The 21,786-nt window shown below is 37.1% G+C and overlaps 1 protein-coding gene across 23 annotated transcripts in view; it reads right to left on the bottom strand.

Annotated features, from left to right (window-relative positions):
* celf2.S (CUGBP, Elav-like family member 2 S homeolog) overlaps nucleotides 1–21,786 on the bottom strand; it is a 282,887-nt gene that overhangs the window by 100,041 nt on the left and 161,060 nt on the right. For all 23 annotated transcript variants that reach the window (XM_041587475.1, XM_041587455.1, XM_041587456.1 and 20 more), the window contains 1 exon segment: nucleotides 10,157–10,239. In XM_041587475.1, the coding sequence (XP_041443409.1) occupies nucleotides 10,157–10,239 (83 nt within the window).

Raw genomic sequence — 21,786 nt, 5'->3', positions numbered from 1 at the left:
AAGTCCCAATCACATAGTAAGACTCGTACGAGTCCATCTTACATAAATGGTTGTACATGAAGCTGTTAAATAAACATTGAAGCCATCAGGAATAAGAAGAAAAACAGGTAAGAGAGGAAAGAAAAAGTCAGAATAAACAGGAGGAGAAAGGGGAGAGGAGATCAAAGCACAGGGAAGTCTCCAGACTCTCGCTATAACTAACTTTAACGGATCTACCTTGTTTCAGATGGGTAGCTAAACTGCATTGAAAAATAGTTCCCACGGGGACCAAACCTTGAGGTACACAGGGATATTGTTGTGCATTCGTGCCAAGTTATATTCAAAGGTTTTAACTGTGTTAACCCGCTGTTTTACCTCCTGCATAGAGGGAATAGAGGGGGTTTTCCATTTGGAAGCAATTGAAATGCGTGCGGCAGAGAGCACCTGGTTAACCAGTTTCTGCATTTGTTTCGGAAGTGTTCTGTAAGGTTTCCCCAAGAGCAGATAGAGAATACTTTTATCGAGAGTTTGGTGTGTGATCTGGTTCAACATTTCTATAAGATCATCCCAAAACGTTCGTAGCAGGGGGCAAAACCAGAATATATGGGGCAAGTCTCCCTGTTGGCCACATCCTCTCCAGCAGGTTGGAGATGTATCTGGGAACAACTTGTGAAGTTTAACTGGTGTATGGTACCAAAACATTAAGACCTTAAAAGCATTTTCTTGTTGCCTAACACATGTTATCCCCCGTTTGATGTTTTCCCAGATGGCATCCCATTCTTTAGCATCAATGGGCCTCCCTATACGGTCCTCCCACTTAGACATGTAGCCATGTTTATACCCTGTATCGAAGGGTGGGCGAACCAGTAGTTTATAAATGAAAGAGATTAAACCTTTCTGAGGCAATCCCCGAGCAGCTACGTGTTCGAAGGGAGAGTATCTGTCCTCTCTTCGTGTTGCTAGGGCAGGTGCATAAAAGTGTCTAAGTTGGAGGTATTCATACCATGATAGCGAGAGCTCTGGGGCTCTATCATTTAAAGAGTTTTTCGTTGGGAAGACGCCAGTGGGGACCATATCCCGTAGCGTGAAAAAAGGAGAAGCTGTCCATTTCTGGGAGTATCGTGGGGCCAATGCACCTGGGAAAAGGGGGTTGCCTAGATGTGAGAGCAATAAAGATGGGTTCGATGCCAATTTACATTTATATCTCAGTTTCCACCAAAGCTTTAATGTGTGGTCTGTGGATTTGAGCATTGGTACTTTGGGCTTAACCCTCCCCAAGTCCGACCAAACCCACGCGTTAGGATGATATGGTCTAAATTGGTACGTCTCAATGTTTGCCCAAATGATGTCGGAGGACCAGTGTGACCAAGCCAGTATCTGACGGATCTGGGCGGCTTCGTAATAGCACTGGAGTTGTGGCGCCCCAATGCCGCCCATGGAGATCGGAGTCGTTAATGTTTTCCTATTAATTCTATGTCTCTTCCTTCCCCATATAAAAACATGGAAGAGGGTCTGGATTTCCTTTAACACAGCTAGGGGGATGTGGATCGGTAAGGTCTCAAATAAGTAAAGAAATTTGGGAAGGATAGACATCTTCAAAGAGGCTATCCTTCCCATCCAGGATATGGGATAGCTAGTCCACTTCTGAAGTTGTGATTTTGTTTCATGTATCAGGGGCGTAAAGTTGAATTTAAAAAGGTCCTCATACTTAGGCGTAATACGGATACCCAGGTATGTGATATAATCGGTCTTCCAATTATATCTAAAATTGGCCTGTAATGCTGCCAAAATCGGGGCAGGTATTAGGAACGGAAGAGCTTCAGTCTTGGCCATATTAATTTTATAACCCGATAGAATACTATATGTATCTAAAAGTTGATGGAGGGAGGGCAGGGATACCTGAGGGTTGGTTAGCGTCAGAAGGACATCGTCTGCGAAAAGGGCGATTTTAAGCTGGTCTAGGCCTATTGTTACCCCCGTGATATCAGCGTGGTCTCGGATATGGGCGGCTAATGGTTCTATGCTAAGAGCATAAAGAAGGGGGGAAAGAGGGCAACCCTGCCTGGTGCCGTTGGAGATCGTAATCGGGGTATTGTGATGGCCTGGTAGCTTCAGGAAGGTTGTGGGGTTGCCATATAGGGCTTGCAGGGCCTGAAGAAAGGGACCCTTAAGGTTAAGGTGTCGAAGAAGGGCGAAGAGATAAGACCAATCTAGCCGGTCAAATGCCTTCTCGGCGTCTAGGCTCAGGAGTAACGCTGGCTGTCGCTGCTTCCCTAATATATCCAATATATCAATAGCCCGCCTAGTATTGTCCCCTGCCTGGCGACCTAATATGAAGCCCACTTGGTCGGCCTTGATCAATTTTGGTAATAGAGGGGCCAGGCGGTTGGCCAAAAGCTTAGTGAAAAGTTTCAAATCAGCATTTAGCAGGGCAATCGGCCTGTAATTGGTACATATTGATGGGTCCTTGTTGGCTTTTGGGATTAAGGTAAGATAAGAGGTGAGGTCTGAAGGGGAGATTGGGAGTCCCTGAAGATAGCCATTATACAGCTTGGTCAGATAAGGCAGAAGGGTAAGGCGAAAATGCTTGTAATATTGGTATGGTAGCCCATCTGGGCCCGGTGCTTTGTTGTTAGGGAGAGCCTTAAGCGTAGCTAGAACTTCTTCCTGTGTAATGTCAGCATTTAAAATTTCTAGATCTTGGTCCCGAAAACTGGGCAAATTTGCTTGCTGTAGAAAATCTGACAGCAGGGTGTTGGTTCGTGAGGGATTTGGTTTCAGGTTATACAATGTAGAATAAAATTTGTGGAATTGGGCTGCAATGTGATCTGGGTTATATAACAATGCTCCAGACTCATCCTTCACTGCTACAATAGTCGATTGGGCTTTCTGGTCTTTCAGTTTACGGGCCAAAAGCGTATGCTGTTTGTCCCCCCTCTCATAGTAAGTTTGCCTAGTCCACAACAAGGCTTTCTCGACAGCCGTTTCTTTCTGAATTCGCAAAAGATTGCGTGTGGCTATGATCTGTTGAAGTAATGCCTCTGAGGGATTCTCGGCATATTGAGACTCTTGATTTTTAAGCTGCAATACCAGATCACACTGCAGTTGAGTTTGCTGTTTTTTCTTGGCTGAGGCAAGGGATATGAAGTGTCCCCTCATGGTTGCCTTATGGGCCTCCCAGAGGGTAGATGATAGCTTTTCAGTCTTGACCTACCAACTGCGATTGTATTATGGTTGGTCTGTTAAAACTGACTGACTTACTCCCACACATTTCTCAAAATAACCAAATTGCCTGGTCACATTATTCATTTCATAACTGGTATTGATAAGACTCTACACAAACACTTTGTGCTGGGGTGATTTATCATTATTGTTCTTGACTCACAAGCCAAAGGGTTGTAGATATTTGGGTATTTGCTACACTATGCCTGTATCGAGTGATGTATTTGATATTTGTACTGTGTGAATCTTTTTATGTCTTACCAAAACAAACTGGATGGATGCCATTTTCATTAAACATCTCTTCTTTACTATATGTTAGTTAATCCTTCCTATTGAAATCCTGTTACCTTATTTTTCATTCTGACATTATGCTGTATTTTTTTGGTCATTTTTGGTATTCTTACAAATGAAAACTTCCACTCTTCTTCATCCTTTATATGTCTGTCCATGCTGGAACATACTTTAAACTGTGCACAAGCAGCTAAAAACAAAATTGCAAGATCGATCATGTAAATAAAAATGAAAAAAAAAAAAATAAATAAATACAAATTTACTATCAGTATTACTACTTTATCATACTTTAGGTTTTCAAACTATTGCTCTTATGTTGCTTCAGAGCAACAATATTCAGCATACTTCATGGGGCACATTTACTAAGGGTCAAAGTGAATTCGAAGTGAATATTCGAATTGAAAAACCTCTAATTTCGAAGTAATTTTTGGGTACTTCGACTATCGAATAGGCCAAATTCAACTTCAATTTGAAGTAAAAATGATGCTTCGACTATTCGACCATTCGATATCGAAGTACTGTCTCTTTAAAAAACTTAGATTTCGACACTTCGTCACCTTAAACCTGCCGAATTGCTATGTTAGCCTATGGGGACCTCCTAGAACCTATAGCCAACATTTGGCTACGTTTTTAGCAGTCGAAGTAAAATCGTACGATCATATGATTAAATAGTTTGAATCGTTTGATTCGATGTAGTACTATCGTATGATCTTAAAAATCCTACGAATTCGACTCCGAATGTTGAATTAGCCTATTCGATGGCTGAATTTCGAAGTTTTTTGCACTTCGAAATTCGACCCTTGATAAATCTTCCTCCATGTATTAACAAGGCAGAAGTTCATCTTGCAATGTATTAGAGCATGGGGAATTAGTACTGCCAGCATACTTGTTTTGCTAAGTCAAGTGGGCTTTAATACTTTATGTGTATAAATGTGGTTTCTTTAACAAAGGAACACACAAAAAATGTAATTAAACTGTAAGCACGTAATGCCCACTCACTATGGATTCAAAGCCCTTTTCATTTGTATACATTTAAACTTTGATTATATACCACAACATTCTGTTTTGCTATACAACCTTTTTCTGGGAATAAGAAAAATAAAGAAATAAGTAAACCCAGGTTTATATGCTGTATAAGACAAGGATATTGGCTGATACAAGCTAATTAAAATGATGGCATGCCAAGCTGTATTAGGCGCAGGCAGCACATTAATTGTAAAGAGCCTCCATATAAACTTATGATAAACATTTGTTTATTAATTAGTATTTATAAAACAAAACAGGAATGTAGAAGCTCTCCTATCTCTTTATAGAACATATAAGAACATTGCCACCTAGGTTTAGCTAGATCCATATTAGTACAGGTATGGGACCTGTTATCCAGAATAATCGGGACCTGGGGTTTTCTGGATAATGGAACTTTCCGTAATTTGGGTATTCATGCCTTAAGTCTACTAGAAATGTATTTAAACATTAAATAAACCCAACAGGCTTGTTTTGCTTCCTTTAAGGATTAATTATATCTTAGTTGGGATAAAGTACAAGCTACTGCTTTATTATTACAGAGAAAAAGGAAATCATTTTTAAAAATTTGGATTATTTGGATAAAATTGAGTCTATGGGAGACAGCCATTCCGTAATTCTGAGCTTTCTGGATATCGGGTTTCCGGATAAGGGATCCTATACCTGTATTTTTACAGGGCAAGATTTTTTTAAAAATGCATTTTAAAGGAAACTAAAATTTGCTTGTTGCTCGATTATGGAATTCACTAGGTACAGAATGTATTCGGTGCCCAGTGAATTAACAGACTCTAGTTGTGTCAGTCATGTGATTCATATATCTAACTACTCCTTCATTAATACACATTTCAAGTTTAGGATCTGATAGCAAGAATCTGATAAAACTGTGATATTGCAGTTGCAGATCGCTGACAGCTGGAGTTTTGAAGGATGCCGATCACAAGCACAACTGATTTGCATCTCATACTGTTCCATTGGAAAGCGGCACAAGTAGAAGGTAGCTTGATATTTTCCAGATAACACTTTTAGAAAAACAAGCACACTTCTCTGGAAATAATACCAGCATGTCAAGGTGAATAGCTAACAAAGTGCTTTTTCCCAAGTGGATACCAAGTCAGGGAATTTTATAAACATTTAAATCTATAAATACATGATTCTCCAGTGAGACAATTAGGCAAGCATGTTTTGATACAATGCCATACACAGTAATTGGAAGCTTTCAGTGTGATTGAGTAAAAGAACAAAGATAGATAATATGATGGAAAAATAAGTTTGGAATATTTTATTTTTTGTTATTTGTACTGCATGTCAGTTTAAACCTCTGATTCCTATAGTGGATTTTACAACACACCTCTTTTTTACAGAATCCTCAAAAGGCTTGGGATAAAAAGAATAATCTAGGCAGTGGTTTTGTATTAGAAACACTGGTTCATTTTAAATTGGATAACTGTTTATTTGTAAACTGCTTAAAATTACATCAAAATGTCCTCAAGGGCATTGTTGCAAGGATTTGTCTCTATGGTTTAAAAGCATAAGACCATGTTCAAATCAAGTGGCTCAAGTATTAAACAGCAGACATTACAAACATAAGATAAATTCCCATGTACAGGTATTTATAACACCTTGCCTTTGTTTATATGTATTGACTATAAAAGTGTTTTTATTTGAAGAATTCATTAGACAAATCCACCCAGTAGCAACAATAGGTTGGCCCATAATAAGATATTATCAGGCTAAATAAGGAAAGGCAATGCAACCCATAGAAGGAATGTGACTGAGAAATAAAGCTTTCTTCTGTTAAAGGTAAATTATAGCCCCAAAATGTATACTTAAAGGAACAGAAATGCCACAATATAAAAGCATTTTAAAGTAATTAAAATTTAATGTACAGTTGCCCTACATTGGTAAAAGTAATGTTTTTGCTTTAGAAAGACTACTATAGTTTATATAAATAGGCTGCTGTGTAGCAATGGGGGCAGCCATTTAGGCTGAAAAAGGAAAAAAGGCACAGGTTATTTAGCAGATAACAGAGAAGCTCTGTAATAAAATAAAATTCTGCAGAACACATCATTATCTACTATGTGGCCTAAACCTTGAATGGCTGGCCCATGGCTACACATCACCTTGTTTATATAAACTATAGTAGTCTTTCTGAAGCAAACCCAGCAGTTTTACCAGTGCAGGTAAACAGTACATTATATTTTAATTACTTCAAAGTAGTAATGGGCGAATAAATTCAGCAGGCACGATTTCTTGGCGAATTTCCGTGTTTTGCTGCCGATGATAAATTCATAAACTGTCCCTTGCGCTAAAACCGTCGGCTATCAACATTATTCAGATGCCCATTGACTTTAACGCCAACATGAAATTTGATGCGAGCATCAAAATTGACACGGGCATCAAAATTTGCCTTTTTCTCTAATTTTGCAGCATTTCGCGAAATTAATTTTCCCATGCATATTCATAGGTTTGTTGAAATGTCGATAAAGCACCTAAAACCACAAAAACAAGGCATACACAATGCTATCAACACCAGCTAAATGTATGACTGAGTTCAAAATTATATGGAATGGGTCTTTATGGTCCTAGGACTGCTGTTCTGTTCTGAACCCATTCATTAATGCTTTCATAAAATGTCCAGCCTTAGTCACACTTTAAATTATTATAATGGATATATTTGAGATGTTATATTCCTACACACAATCCAATGTATTTTTTGCAAACTAGAATTATCATTATAATCCTGGGAGTCCTACTGTAAACAACTGTCAAGAAGTTATTCCACAGGAACAGCACTGCAATAATACAACATTCCAATGAAATCTCTCTAGGAGTACTTTTGTGTAGATGCTAATTATTCTCCAAGGGAAATCATCAGGTTTTAATATCTCAAAGGCCTACTAACCCAATTAATGTAGCTCATGCTAAATTACCTAATTAAATGACAGTGTGCCATCTATTCTGAGAAAGAATCTGCCAGATGTATTTACTAACAATTCCACTCGACGTATTCATAATTTCAGAAATGTAACCATTCATTCAAGGTACTATGATGGTTTAGATGTGTATACAGTGTTTAGGAAAATGTTTTAAAATTCCATATCAGCCGATCCCTTTACTCAACCTGAACATTTCAGATGGCTGAGCGATTCATCCCTGTTTTTGATATGGTTTAATATTTATATTTTCAGATTTAGCTTCCAAAATCCTATGCCCGAAGACAATCTGTCTCAGAGACAAATTGAAATATTCACCAGGGAAAACAAGTGAATGAGAAAATATCTGCAGATTTAGTTTACCCTGAAATTAATGACACATTTAAAGACTCTCCCCTGTTCTTTTTACAGTCAATAGCATAAATCTTTGATAAACCCTATTGCCTGGATTTATCATTGTGCCATATCCAGTACTGTAAAAATATGTAGCAATGCTGCTGACATTATACAAGCCCCATGAAATGTAGTAGAGGGAGATAAAACTACTTGGTCACAGATAAAATGTATTGCTTTATAGATCAGGCTCTTCTGGGGAAAAGGCATCACCATATTTTACTTCAAGAGTGAAATTTATTGGCAGAAGATCCAAACAGCTTGTTCCATCTTGCCTTCTTGTATTAAATATGGCATATGATAGGAAACCATATTGTTTGCTCTGAAACAATCTTTTATTCCTGGAGATAATGATATCTTTAACATGCTTATGCTTACCATATTAGTAAGCAGAAAGGAAGATTTTATTTATAAAGACGCTTATTGCATTGCTTTGCATTGTGCTTGCCTATATCACAAAAAAAGGAGAATTATGTTCATTCCTTTATCCACACCGGTTATCCCCTAATATTAGAAGAAGGAGCGTATGATACTAGGATGCCATATAATGGACTTTATACTAAAAACAGTGGATAATATAAAACATCAGTTTATGTTGTTTGTTGATCCAGTGACTTATTTGTCCATTTTTTTTTTTTTTAATTCTTTTTGTTTTGTAAGCAAGGATTGAGCCTAAGTGTTATTTATTTGTAATATTTAGTGTAAGAATAGGTATGGGATCCGTTATCCAGAAACCTGTTATCCAGAAAGCTCTGAATTACAGAAATGACGTCTTCCATGGACTCCATTTTATCCAAATAATCCAAGTTTTAAGAAATTATTTATTTTTAAAACAGTATTTTGCACTTGATCCTAACTAAGATATAGTTAATCCTTATTGGAAGCTAAACCAGCCTATTGGGTTTCTTTAACGTTTAAATGATTTTCTAGCAGATCCAAATTACGAAAAATCCCAGGTCCCGAGCATTCTGGATAACAGGTCCCAAAACTGTATTAATGTTATTATTAACACGTACTGTATTTATAAAGCACCAATACTGTTAAATAAATGGGTATATACAATGAAGATACAGTTAATGTACAGAATACATACAAAAAACAACAACCAATACGAGGTATGGGATATTTACCCATAAACCTGTTATGGAGAAAGCTTTGAAATACAGTAATGTCACCTGACATGGGGCAAATCTATTAAATATCAAAAGGGGAATCCCTCAGGTCCACTGTAGGATATCTAGTTATATTTTGATCAAACTAACCCATTGATTTGACTGAATCAACAGGCCAATTTGTTCAAAATTCTTATTTGTTATTGTTCATAGACTTAAAGGATTCAATATGTCAGGCCCCCAAAACGACTGCTAACCATGACATAATAGGCTATGTGTATATTTGTTTTTGTCACGTTTATTGCATATATACGTATATCAGTATTGATCAAGACTGACTTCATATAAAGCATGTACAGGTACAGTATGTACTATCCTAGAGGTTCAATCTGACTTACATCAATTTAGAACAATTCATTTTGAATCTGGTTTGATGAAATGTGTTATTTTCACATGAACACACATATATATAAGTTGAAATATTATGTATATATGTGTGTGTGTCATTCTGAACAAACAAAAGTATGAAAGCTCTGAATTACAGAAAGGGAGCCTCCCATAGACAACATTATAATCAACTAATTACAAATTTTTCTCTGTAATAATAAAACAGTACCTTGTACTTGATCCAAACTAAGAAAACATAAATCCTTATCTGAAGCAAAACCAGCCCATTGGATTTATTTCATTTTTACATGATTTTCTAGTAAACTTAAGGTATGAAGATCCAACTAAAGAAAGAAAACCCCTGGGTCCTAAGCATTCTGGATAACAGGTCCCATACCTGTACTTAAGTGACTTTCTGCTTTTAGTACCTACAAATGTTCATATAAGTATAACATCTTGCATAAATGCAGTATTTTTAGTTTAATTTTAAACAGCTTTCAAATATGTTTGTGGGAAAAAAAATCACAATTAGAGAGGATTACATGAGGAGAAATCATAGAAATGTTTGTTTTATAGATAAAGCCGAAAGTACATTCACTGCACTGTAGACAAAGCCATCTGGCTGTGACAATTAAGGGATTAGCTCCACATCAACTTGCCTTCATTCCATTGCTGCCCACAGTCACTTTGAGCAGTGAACACCTTATAATGTACCCATTGGTTCTTTGGAAAGAGAGCTATTCCCTAGCAATAAGGAAAACAAATGAATGACATTTAATCTTGACATAGTGTCAAGGATAGGAATAATTCACTCACCCCAGGTAAAGTTTTAATATTGTGCAAAGCGTTCTGTGCTTCTAATGCAGCTTTTCTTGTATAAAACGTTACGAAACAACAACCTGCAATAGAGAAAGAAAGCATTTAGATGATTTTGCACTATAAAGATGTTTTCAACAAAGACAGTACAAAGTAGGCAATGATTTACACATATGACATTTCGAAAACTGCTGAATGATAAGCAATAATAATTCATTCATTTTGGTCAAAGTGCATAAGTGCATAAAATATGTTTATAGTCTGTGTACTTACATATGGTAATTACCTTCTATATAATATATTCCCTTATCCAGCGTTACTAGCAATGCCAAGGAAATTGTTTAGAAAGGGTTGGCATATGGTACATTTTTCAGGTAATGTATTTTCCTTTTATCTATTATTTTAAATTAATGGTTGACTTTCTATAAGAAACAAAGGAATGTTGTGCTTACCACTATTTTTTAAAACCATTAGGTGGGGGTGCAATGAGGCTGTGCCCACAAAATACATATAGACAAATACAAGAGTCCTCTGCACTCAACCCATTATCAATATATTTAAGACACTGAGACGTTTTGTGCATGCAGCTACTAAAAAAATGCCATACCCTTTAAACAAAATAGGGATTGCTTGTCCATATATTGCAATATATCAAAGCTGGCCAACTACAACAAAGTCATCCCATATCTGGCCAGTCCTACACTCAAATTGCATCTGATGCATTAATGTATAACGAAGCAATAGAATTCTTAATGAATGCGATGCGATTGAGAAACTGGCCAGATATCGGATGACTTTGACGTAGCCTATTTTGCAATATATGGACAAGCAATACCTATTTTGTTTAAAGGGTAAGGCATTTTTTTAGAAGCTGTATGCACAAAATGTTTTTTAATATACTCAGTATCTGTTCAGTAATCTGTAGCAGCCAATCGTGCAATTGCTTTCATTGTCACATATGCACAACTGCTATTTGCTGATTATTTTGCTTGGTTAACTGCACTGGCTCAGTTTTGAGGCTAATTTGCTAAATGCCCCTGATTTACTGGACCTAACTATGGCTCATTTAATAAATGAAAAAAACAAACATGAGTTGCCATGTTGTTTTGCAGTCTGCTCTGCTGAATGGCCATACATCATCTTGCTCCGAAATGGAGTTTAGCATCCCTCCTCTCACCCCTTACTAACCTCATAACTTGTGTCTTATTAGACCTCTAAATTAGTGGCAGCACTTTGTGCCAAAATGTCTGATTCATAGTTAGGAGCACAGTGGTGCAAGATATACATGTATATATGAATGCCTGTAAGTATTGTAACACATTAACATGCTTTTATTCATGAAGCACCACACATATATGTGGCACGTCTTAAACAAAACAGGAGTACAGTTATTAAAAATTAGACAATATATACACATGGTACATCTAACAGTTGGAATGAGGTCCCTGCACCAAATGACTTACAACCAAGGAAGAAGTAACAGGAAACAATATGGGGAGGGAAATGAATAAATAAATCAGGAGTATGTTGTAAATTATTGAAATGCTTCCTATAGAGGGTAGTTTCTAATGAGGTTTGGGAGCTTGGGTTGAGGACCCTTGATGTAGGGAATCAGACAAATCCTTCCCATGTTTTTTTCAGTCTGTGACATTATCCAGCCTGGTTACAAGCTGAAGAGCCATCCTATTGGCTGGGCGCCCCAGTGCATCCCTGGTAGAGGGGGGTGTGCCTGACTTTGGAGCCAAATATACAGGGTTACAGACAGAGCTTATAAAGGGATCCCTTCTGCTGCTGCCAAAGAGATCCAGATCTCTGGAGTGTGACAGTGCTACTTGAAATGATTTACCAGGGTGAAGGAAAAGGAAAGGGTTGTATTTTACTCTGCTTTGAGAAAGCATTTTGAGCTTCAGGGAGAGCCAATTTCTATCTCCTGTCTTTGGATACTTTGGCCACTGTGTGTTTCCCCAGGGTGAGGACAGGTCTTGCTTGTGTACCTGCCACATGGGAGTGGCTTCTAACTCCATAGGGAAAGGTACCTTGGGGCAGGTAGCGCTACCTGGGGACATAAGAGTTCTTGGGGAAGGGACATTGAACTGATTTATTGTACATTTATCCATCTGGAGTGGAGTGTGCAACTGTGGCATTGAGAGAGTGTGCCAGGGGTTGATAGTCCACACAGGCTCCCCAGAGCAAAGTTATATTGTGTGATTTGCTTTTACAGTTATTGCCTACAGTTTTACCTAAAGTTTATATTTGTTTTACTGCAAACATTTTTTTCCTAGTGGAAACCCCCTGAGGTGGGCTTCCCAGTACTTTTTATACGCAAAAGGGATTCAGGGCCCTGGATTGCAAAGGGTTAATTACTATTTAAAGAGACAGTAACCAAATTAGGGTTATATACATATACTACCTATTTTATAAACTAGAAAATATTGAGGACGAACACCATTTTTTAAATTCTATTTTATTACATATATGCTAAGGCTGGTGAAAACAGTTATCCACAGTATTATCTGCTGCAGCACATTGTATTGACAGCACAGTGCATTCAGATGTATTCAGGTGATTATTATTATTATCCTTTATTTATATGGCTTATCATAGGTATTTTCTATTAACTATCCTCTCTGTGATATATTTATGTTAATTTACAGTAGTATTATTATGGAAAGCTCTGCAGTACTTATATCACTGAAAAATTATACATTATAGTGTCATCTTTAACAGTGCAAATATATACCTGTATATTCATTTTGGTGTAACAAATTTGTCTGCATTCCATTTTACTCTAGGTGGTGCTTGGGAGCCTTGCATGTCCTAGATTTTGTTCTACACAGTTAGATACATCACTGGGTGATACAAATCCCTAGGAATTAGCCAATCAAGATACTTTTACATGTTAAGAATTTAAAAGAATATTTTCTTTCAAATTTTACAACATGCACCAACACACAATCCTTTTTATATCTGTACTTTTCAGGGCAAAGCTTTATCATTTAGTTATTAACAGATGCAAAACCCCTGCAGATTCTAAAGCAAATAAAGCTGTGTTTAGATACCAATGCATTTTTCCACATAACACATTCATAGCCAGGCATTTGGTACACTGCATTGGATATTCAAAGATTAAACAGAAAGGTATGTTGTTATTACCCATATCTTTCACAGATTCAAATACCCATGTTGACTGCAAACCTCTATTCATGTCTAAAGAATCTGACTCTGATTAAACAGAATCCATCTTGAGCTATGTGTCTACCTTTGCAAAACCCATGACACCGGAGAATTGGTTAGAATGTTAAGGTGCTCGGCTAGCAGAGATCAAGCATTTATTCTGAATGTAACAGGCACAACCTTTCATTATATCCAGAGCTGGAGAACTGACACTATCTGCCAAAGAATAACATTTAGCATGTAACATTTAACACTTCTCCTTTGCAGTGTGTTTCCAATCCATTCCAATACTACCAAATCTCTTCTGAACTGAGGGAGTTAAACAGGTCAGAGATCCCCTTTCACAATGAATACTTCCCAATTTTCCATAATTACAAGCAATTGGAGTAGAGATATTGAAGGTCCCATTTGTATTAACACAGTCCAACTCAATTTCATACTTTAATATTGTAAAAATGGCGTTTATGGAAAAATTAAAATCAAATTTATTTCACTCATTTAGATTACGTGAGGTCAGTTACAGATCATTGGGCGCACTGATTAAAATCTTTCCATGTGATAATAAATGCAGTATGTTCATTTCATTCAGCAACAGAACAAAGTTTATTATAGGGCCATTTTATTCCCAAAATGAAAGAAAATGGTTTTCGAATATAAAGAATGCCAGGGGGTCCTGCCCAAGGCAGAAATAAGTACATGAAAGAGAAAACCAAAGCATTATAAGTTCATTCAGAATTTGGAATACCTATCAGAAGTGCCAAACCCCACTCCCCCTGCATAGCCATGAAGCATCATTTATCTCTATAAATCATTTCACCTTAATTTAAGAATAATTTTAGTAATTCCGATGGCATGTAAAAGGTATTTAATACTTGGGTTGTGCAAAACATTTTTATTGCTTATTAAAGCAGATTTAAAGGAAAGTGTAGAAAGACGGTCTTTTATAAATGTAATTCATAAAGCCTTTTAAGGCTAAGTACAATTTTAAAGGAGAAGGGTGCCAAAAGTAAGGGGCTGTATTTAATTACCTGATACCCCAGGCTGGTGCTCCTTTTAGCACTAGCCCAGGGTTCTTATCAACAAGCACCATGGAGTCATCTTCTTCCTGCTTTTTCTTTCTCTGCACTGGACCGGTGCAGTTTTTGCTGTTAGAAGCACCAGCTAGTATAACATGTTAGTAAATACATTTACTTGGGGGTAACTTTTGGCACTTCCAAGTTAAAACGACTTTACTTCTCCATTAAATGTTCCTTATAAATTGTAACATACTGAGGCTTTCACTTCTAATGTAATGACTAGGGTTTCCCTTTCCAACTGCTAGCTTTTTAGATTACAAGAGGTAAGCTTTTAGCCATGCCATTTGAGACACACAAAATACTTTTAGTTCCTGGTATTTCTGTAACAAAAATATAGAGATTTATCCAGTTTTTACACTGAACTGTTTGTTTAAAGGACAGTGTAGATTCAGGACAGTCTTTCATAAATGTAATTCATAAAGCCTTCTAAAGTTATGTACAATTTTAAAGGAGAAGGGTGCCAAAAGCTAGTGACTCTTTTAGCCATGCCATTTGAGACAAAACAAAATACTTTTAGTTCCTGGTATTTCTGTAACTTAAATATAGAGAGGCTATAAAATAAAGGTACATTTACTTGTTAAGATGTACCATGTGTATGAATAAAACACTATCTGCCATGTAATTTGGAGTCAGAGAGATGGTGCATTCCTACTTTACACCAAATTTTTCCAAAATAATATGACACTTGTTCTCTAGCATGGATAACATTTGTATAAAAGGCACACATTTTCATAACATCAGTACAGCACAGTACAGCACAGTACATGGTGCAGCTGATTGGTTGCTAGGAGCTTTTAGCAACTCCTAAAGTTGGAGCATGTATCCAGTCAACAATAAGGAGCAAATATACTAAGAATTTAATTTGACCTAAAATTCTATGTAACAATGCTTTCCTGACTGTTTAGGAAAAATGACCTAGCAGTCGAAAAGTATAAACCAATGAATACATATATCAAGGCAGATACATGTATCAATTTGTTTGACAATGTTCAAATTATTTGACCAATCAGACGCATTAATTTTCAATGGGCGTCACAGCAGCAGTGCTGAGCACCAACACCTGCATAAAAGATCTCTCCCTAATTCTAATCAAATGCACCGAGAAATGATTCTGACTATCACTTTTCATGCAAGAACAGATCATTTTCAGTGTGGAAAATAAATTAGTAAATTGGAAAACCATTGGATTATTTGGCGAGCAATACACCTTGGGGCCACTAGAAAAAAGATTCTGATTAGTCATAAATCTGGAAGTCAGTTCCATAGGCTGAGGCTACTCAGACTGATCTGAGGGTGTAAAGGGTAGCTTTTGTAATAAGTTGCTGGCAGCTGCAGGGGTCAGTTTTCATTTTGATTGCAAAGTTCCAACAGTCACTTAAAAAATTATACAGGTATGGGACCTGTTGTCCAGAATGCTCAGTACCTGGGGTTTTCTGAATTAGGGATCTTTCCGTAATTTGGATCTTCATGCCTTAAGTCTACTAGCAAATCCTGTAAACATTATATAAATCCAATAGGCTAGTTTTGCTTCCAATAAGGATTAGTTATATCTTAGTTTAGTTCAAGTACAAGGTACTATTGTAGTATTACAGAGAAAAATTTGGATTATTTAGATAAAATCGAGTCTATGGGAGACAGCCCTTCTGTAATTCAGAGCTTTCTGAATAACAGGTTTCCAGATAATGGATCCTATACCTGTATATAAACCATAACCAAATTTTCTACTAAAAAAGTACACAATATTGAGAGTAGAGTGACATTTTGTAGTATTGCAGGTTGAGCCTTTACAGTGACTGAGAGGTTAAGACATGACAAGTAAATAATTAAATGATGCATTTTTCCTCCCATCCCTTCAAACAGACCAGCTGCATGAATCCATCTAGGGGAGAACTAAATAATTATATTTGTGAACAAATCCTTCTGCATACCAAAATGGATCTGGTTTAGGCAAATGAAATTATACAATATAAATGCAAATTATTATTACGACAATCATTTCTTCAAGCTGCCCAATCAATTTAGGAAGTGTATAATCTGAACTCACTTTCCTATAAACAGCATTATTTTTAGACGATGATTAAAAGCAACAGGGACAATATGTAGAATTTTATCCTTTCTGAAACATATTTTGTGCCTCTGGGGTAATCTAATGAGATGTCACCTCTAACACATCTTTTTGATAAATGATTTTTTATTTAGACTAGGCAGAATTTAAAAACATGAATTCCAAGGTGTCAAGTTTATTCAATTTTGTCAGGTAGAACACCAAAGAATTTAAACATTGTCTCATAATAAGCGGTGGTTTTTCATCATTTGCTATTATACTATACAATGTGGTGTATAAATACACTTAAAATGCACCTGAAAAGTATTTTGGTAAACAGGTGCTAATATAAGTGTAATTACAGCATAGTTTACCTCCCCCAAACATTGAAAAAGGCCGGCCATATGCTGGGGTTAAAGTGTTAATGCAAAAAGATAATGCTCAACACAGGTTACAAATCTTTTGTGTCAACATTACTGCCCTTTTTATTAGCTCATTTACTGTGCCTTTACATATTTACCTATAAGGTGAGACTGTAAATAAGGCCACCTAAATTTTTTACAGTTTGTTGCTTAAAAGCAATTTAGGCCTAAAACATGTTATGTACATTACAGGGAACTGGTTCTTTGATTCAGCTTTTTAGCAGCTTGAGAGCATAATAAATTTCAAAAAGTTTGAGTATTTTTTTCCCCTAAAAACTCTGATTTTTTGCCCTTTAAAACTCGACCAGAAACATTGGAGGCTTCATAAATAGCTCCCTTAGTGTTTGATTCTCAGGCACTGCAGTGTAGCTTAGCCTCGGGTTGCTGTCATATTAAAATTCCAGTTTCAGCTTTTCTGCCCTGCTCGATTCATTTTTTTTTAATCTCATTTATGGTAAATATACCATACAGATGCTGCAATCACTGTTCTTGACAGTATGGAGATTGTTCAGTGGGCACTGGATTGATATGTGTTTGGACTAACATATCAATTTGATGTCAGAAGTCTCCAATTTAAACATAAAATATAATTTAATTGTAAAATCGTCTTGATCAATACTTTGACATATTGCCCAATAAATATTTGTCAGAAAATAACTAATTCCATTTATTTCTTTTAACTGCTAGAAGTCCTTACAGTACAGCAAATGAACTATAATCTACTTATAAAATATCACTTACACAGATTTTGGGCATAATAGGCATTTAATCATATACATGAAGTTACTTATTATTACACTGGGGTAATAGGACAGGGTCGATTCATTGTTCATTGCATACTGTGCAGATACTGTAGATTTACCAACTTGTCAGTATAGGATATACCTAAGCACCTATAAAACTCACTGGTTTCCCTATCACATGGAATCCTTATTGTGGATGATTTAGTTATTTGACGCTTTAGCCCTATCACTGACTAAGCCTTATTCATTGGAACCCCTTTGGAGGCAATGATGCTAACTTCAACTTGATATCCTTATATATAAAAGGTATGGGGTTGCTAGTAATACCACTCACTACATGCAATCAAAATTGGGAATATGCATATTGATTTCTGCTTTTCTAAATCCATTGCAAGGTCTCATCTACAGTAGAAAAAAAACATTTATGTTGCTATGAAAAACATCATTATGAAGTGTAGGTTTTATGTTTGTAATAGAACATCTTGATGAAAATTATCTTTATTCTGCAACTTAAAATGTGGAGCCTTCAAGCAGGTCTTAAAAAAATTATGCTTTACCAAATTTACCTTTGCAATTTAAAGGAATAGTAACACCAAAAACTGAAAGTGTATCAAAATAATTAGTGATGGGTGAATCTATTCGCCAGGCGCGAATTTGCGGCGAATTTGCGGCGAATTTGCGGGATTCGCCGCCAGCGAATAAATTCGCGAAACACCCGCGAAATTCGCAAATTTTTTGGTGAAATGCCGCAAATTCGCCCATCACTAAAAATAATTAAAATATAATATACTGTTGCTCTACACTGGTAAAACTGGCATGTTTGCTTTGAAAGACTACTATAGTTTATATAAAAAAAGCTGCTGTGAAGCCATGGGGACAGACATTCAACCTAGAAAAAAGGAGAAAGGGGACAGGTTACATAGCACATAAAATACTATTGTATTTGACAGGGCTTGTCTGTTATGTGCTATGTAACCTGTTTGTTTTTTTCCAGCTTGAATGGCTGCCCCCATGGCTACAAAGCAGCTTGTTTATATAAAGTATAGTGGTGTTTCTCAAGCAAACACGCATATATAAAAAGCTTTTTTTATTATTGTGTGTTACTATTCCTTTAAGACCTGCCTAATGAAGAATATAACACTGCACATTGTTGGCCTTGTGTATGCAAATATGTTTGCCTGGTTATGATTTCTATTACATTTGCTTGTTACAATTCCAGTACCTGCCATTTTGGCCTGTAGCAATGTACTCTTTGTCACACATCTTTTCTTAATTTACACTAATAATAGTAAATTTCCCAAGCCTTTATATCAATTAATTACAATATATTGGAGTGTATTTTTTCTGTTTATTCAAGAACTTTGTTTAAAGATGAAACCCTCAACCTGAATAGTTTATTTTAATAAAATATGGAATAACATTTTATAGGAAGAGTGCAGTGTGAATAAAAACAAATGTAGAAAAAACGCCAATACCTTGGTATGCTGCAATAGGGGTGATCCCAATTTATTCCATAGTGCTGCCAAACACTGCAGTTACAATCAAACGTTTCGGGAATAACTGTCCCTTCCTCAGTGATAGAAACTATTAGTGGCTCAACCTCTATGCAGAAGGGCTTTTTTTAGCATGATTGCACTAACTCACTGCACAATTACTCTAATCCAACTAAAGTTATTTATATAATCTGCATATGTGGGCCTTCGTTTCTTGAGAATTTTGCAAAGTGCCATGGGCCAGTTTGAATTCAGGGAAACATTACTGCTCATGCAAAAGTCCTCTAAAGGAACTTACGTGCTCTTGAGCGTTGCTGGAGCATCCCGCTTAGAATCAGATTTTGGAGCTACAAATCTGCCCTGCACTCCTTTAACACCAGACATACTTCACTTCACTCATTAACTCCATTTCTAAAAAACCAGCACAACTTTTCTCCACATTTAACACTATTATTTCCCCTTCTCCACCCCCTCTATGCACCTCTGTCTCTGCTCAAGATATTGCTGAGAACTACAAAAACACTATCAGAAGTGACATTATACTGCAGAACCCCCTTAGACTTCCACCCTCCACACTCCCCAGTATCTCCTGTGCTCCTTCGCCCCTGTGACTGATGAGGAAGTCTCAAAATTGTTAGCTTCTTCTCACCTTACTACCTGCCTGCTTGATCTCATTTCTTCAAAACCTCCAAGCAATACCAATCCCTGTCTAATCAAAGCGTTAATTCATCTATTTAATCTCTCATTCTCAACTGGAATCTTTCCATCTCAACTAAAATATGCTTTTGTCACCCCTATTCGGAAAAAGACCCTCTCTCTTCATCTTCTTGACCGCCTAGTCTATAACCAACTAACACTATTCCTCCCTGAAAACAACCTTCTGACCCCCTACAATCTGGGTTTTATGCAACACCATTCCACTGAAACTGCCCTAACCGGACTAACTTATGACCTTGTAAACAGCTAAAGCCAAAACCACTTCTCACTACTAATACTGCTTGATCTCTCTGCTGCATTTGACACTGTGGATCATCCTCTCCTCCTCAAGTCCCTCCATTTGCTTGGCCTTAGTGTCACGACCCTGTCCTGGTTCTCTACTTCACTAATCGTTCCTTCAGTGTCTCCTACAATGGAGTAGCATCTTCTCCCCTACTTCTTTCTGTTGGGGTTCATCAAGGCTATCTCTACCTTAAATGAAACCTCTCTAAAACAGAAATGGTTCTCTTTCCTCCATCTAACACATCACCAAAAATATCTATCGTAGTTAACAATTCCACTATCACCCTGTCTCCCCATGCCCAGTGCTTTGGGATTATCCTAGATTCTGCCCTGTCCTTCACTCCTCATATCCAGTCACTTATTAAAGGAGAAGGAAAGTTATGGAGGCATTTTATTGCCAATAGATTAGCTGCAATAGTGCAAGCTAGAATGCTATATTTATTCTGTAGAATGTTTTACCATACCTGAGTAAAAAGCTCTAGAAACTCTGTTTGTTTAGGATAGGAGCTGCAGTATTAACATGGTGTGACATCACTTCCTGCCTGAGTCTCTCCCTGCTCTGGGCTCAGATTACAGTAGAAAAGGGAGGGGGTGGGGAAGAGGAGCAAACTGAGCATGCTCTTGCCCAGGGCAATGAGGTTTAAGCTGAAGGCAGGAAGTCTGATACAGAAGCCCATGTGTACACAATAGAAGGAAAGAAATGCAGTGTTTCTTTTGACAGGGGACTCAGAGCAGCATTACTTTGGGGGTTAACTGGTATATTTAGATGGACCTTTCTGATAAGGCTTACTTAATTTTAACCTTTCCTTCTCCTTTAAATCATGTCACTTCCTCCTAAGGAACATATACAAAATATGATAATTTATCACCAAAGATGACACCAAAATTCTTATTCACTCTTTTGTCATATCATGTCTAGACTACTATATGAATTGGCCTTCGCCACCAGAGACTGTCACTTCTCCAGTCTATAATGAACCCTGCTGACAAGTTTATATACCTCAGCAACCGCTCCTCCTCTGCCATGCCACTCTGCCAATCCCTGCTCTGGCTTCCGCTACCTTTCAGAATAAAATCCAACTAATGACCCTGACATTCAAAGCACTTCATAACTCTGCCTGGTCTAAGGTGGTGATGGAAACTCTGTCTAAAGGGGTAACACTCTGCAAAATTTGTGAAGTAACGATTGTTCGCCTGAGTGAAAATTCACCTGATGGTAGGGCGTGAAACTGTGCTATCGACGCTATCCATCGATAGCTAATTTTCATCTACGCCTGTTAGTAAATTGGCAATGTCCCTGCAGATGGGATTTCACTTCTACCTTAATAAATCTGCCCCAAAGTATTCTAGAGTAGTTTGGTCTATTAAAAAAGAACAAAAAAGGTTTTAAGAATGACATGTATATGTTTGTGTATATTGCCTTACCCCCTTTATTAACATGACTATGAAATACTTTGGAAGGCAGCGTCCGCTACAAATTTGTTCATGTTAAATGACAGAATAGATTCACAGTAAAGAAACCCATCTGGATCTGAGTAAATCTTTTCAAATCACATCTGCTACTCAGCTCAGGGAAATCTTTACCAAACACCTCTGGAGAACATTGTGCATAGCTCCAGATTATCAGGTTCTCAGAGATAACCTGTTTACAGACGAAGTATCAACAGATGATGCGGGAA

Source organism: Xenopus laevis, chromosome 3S, assembly GCF_017654675.1.
Source record: "Xenopus laevis strain J_2021 chromosome 3S, Xenopus_laevis_v10.1, whole genome shotgun sequence".
NCBI classification, from domain to species: domain Eukaryota; kingdom Metazoa; phylum Chordata; class Amphibia; order Anura; family Pipidae; genus Xenopus; species Xenopus laevis.
This window is presented reverse-complemented; position numbering and strand designations above follow the sequence as displayed.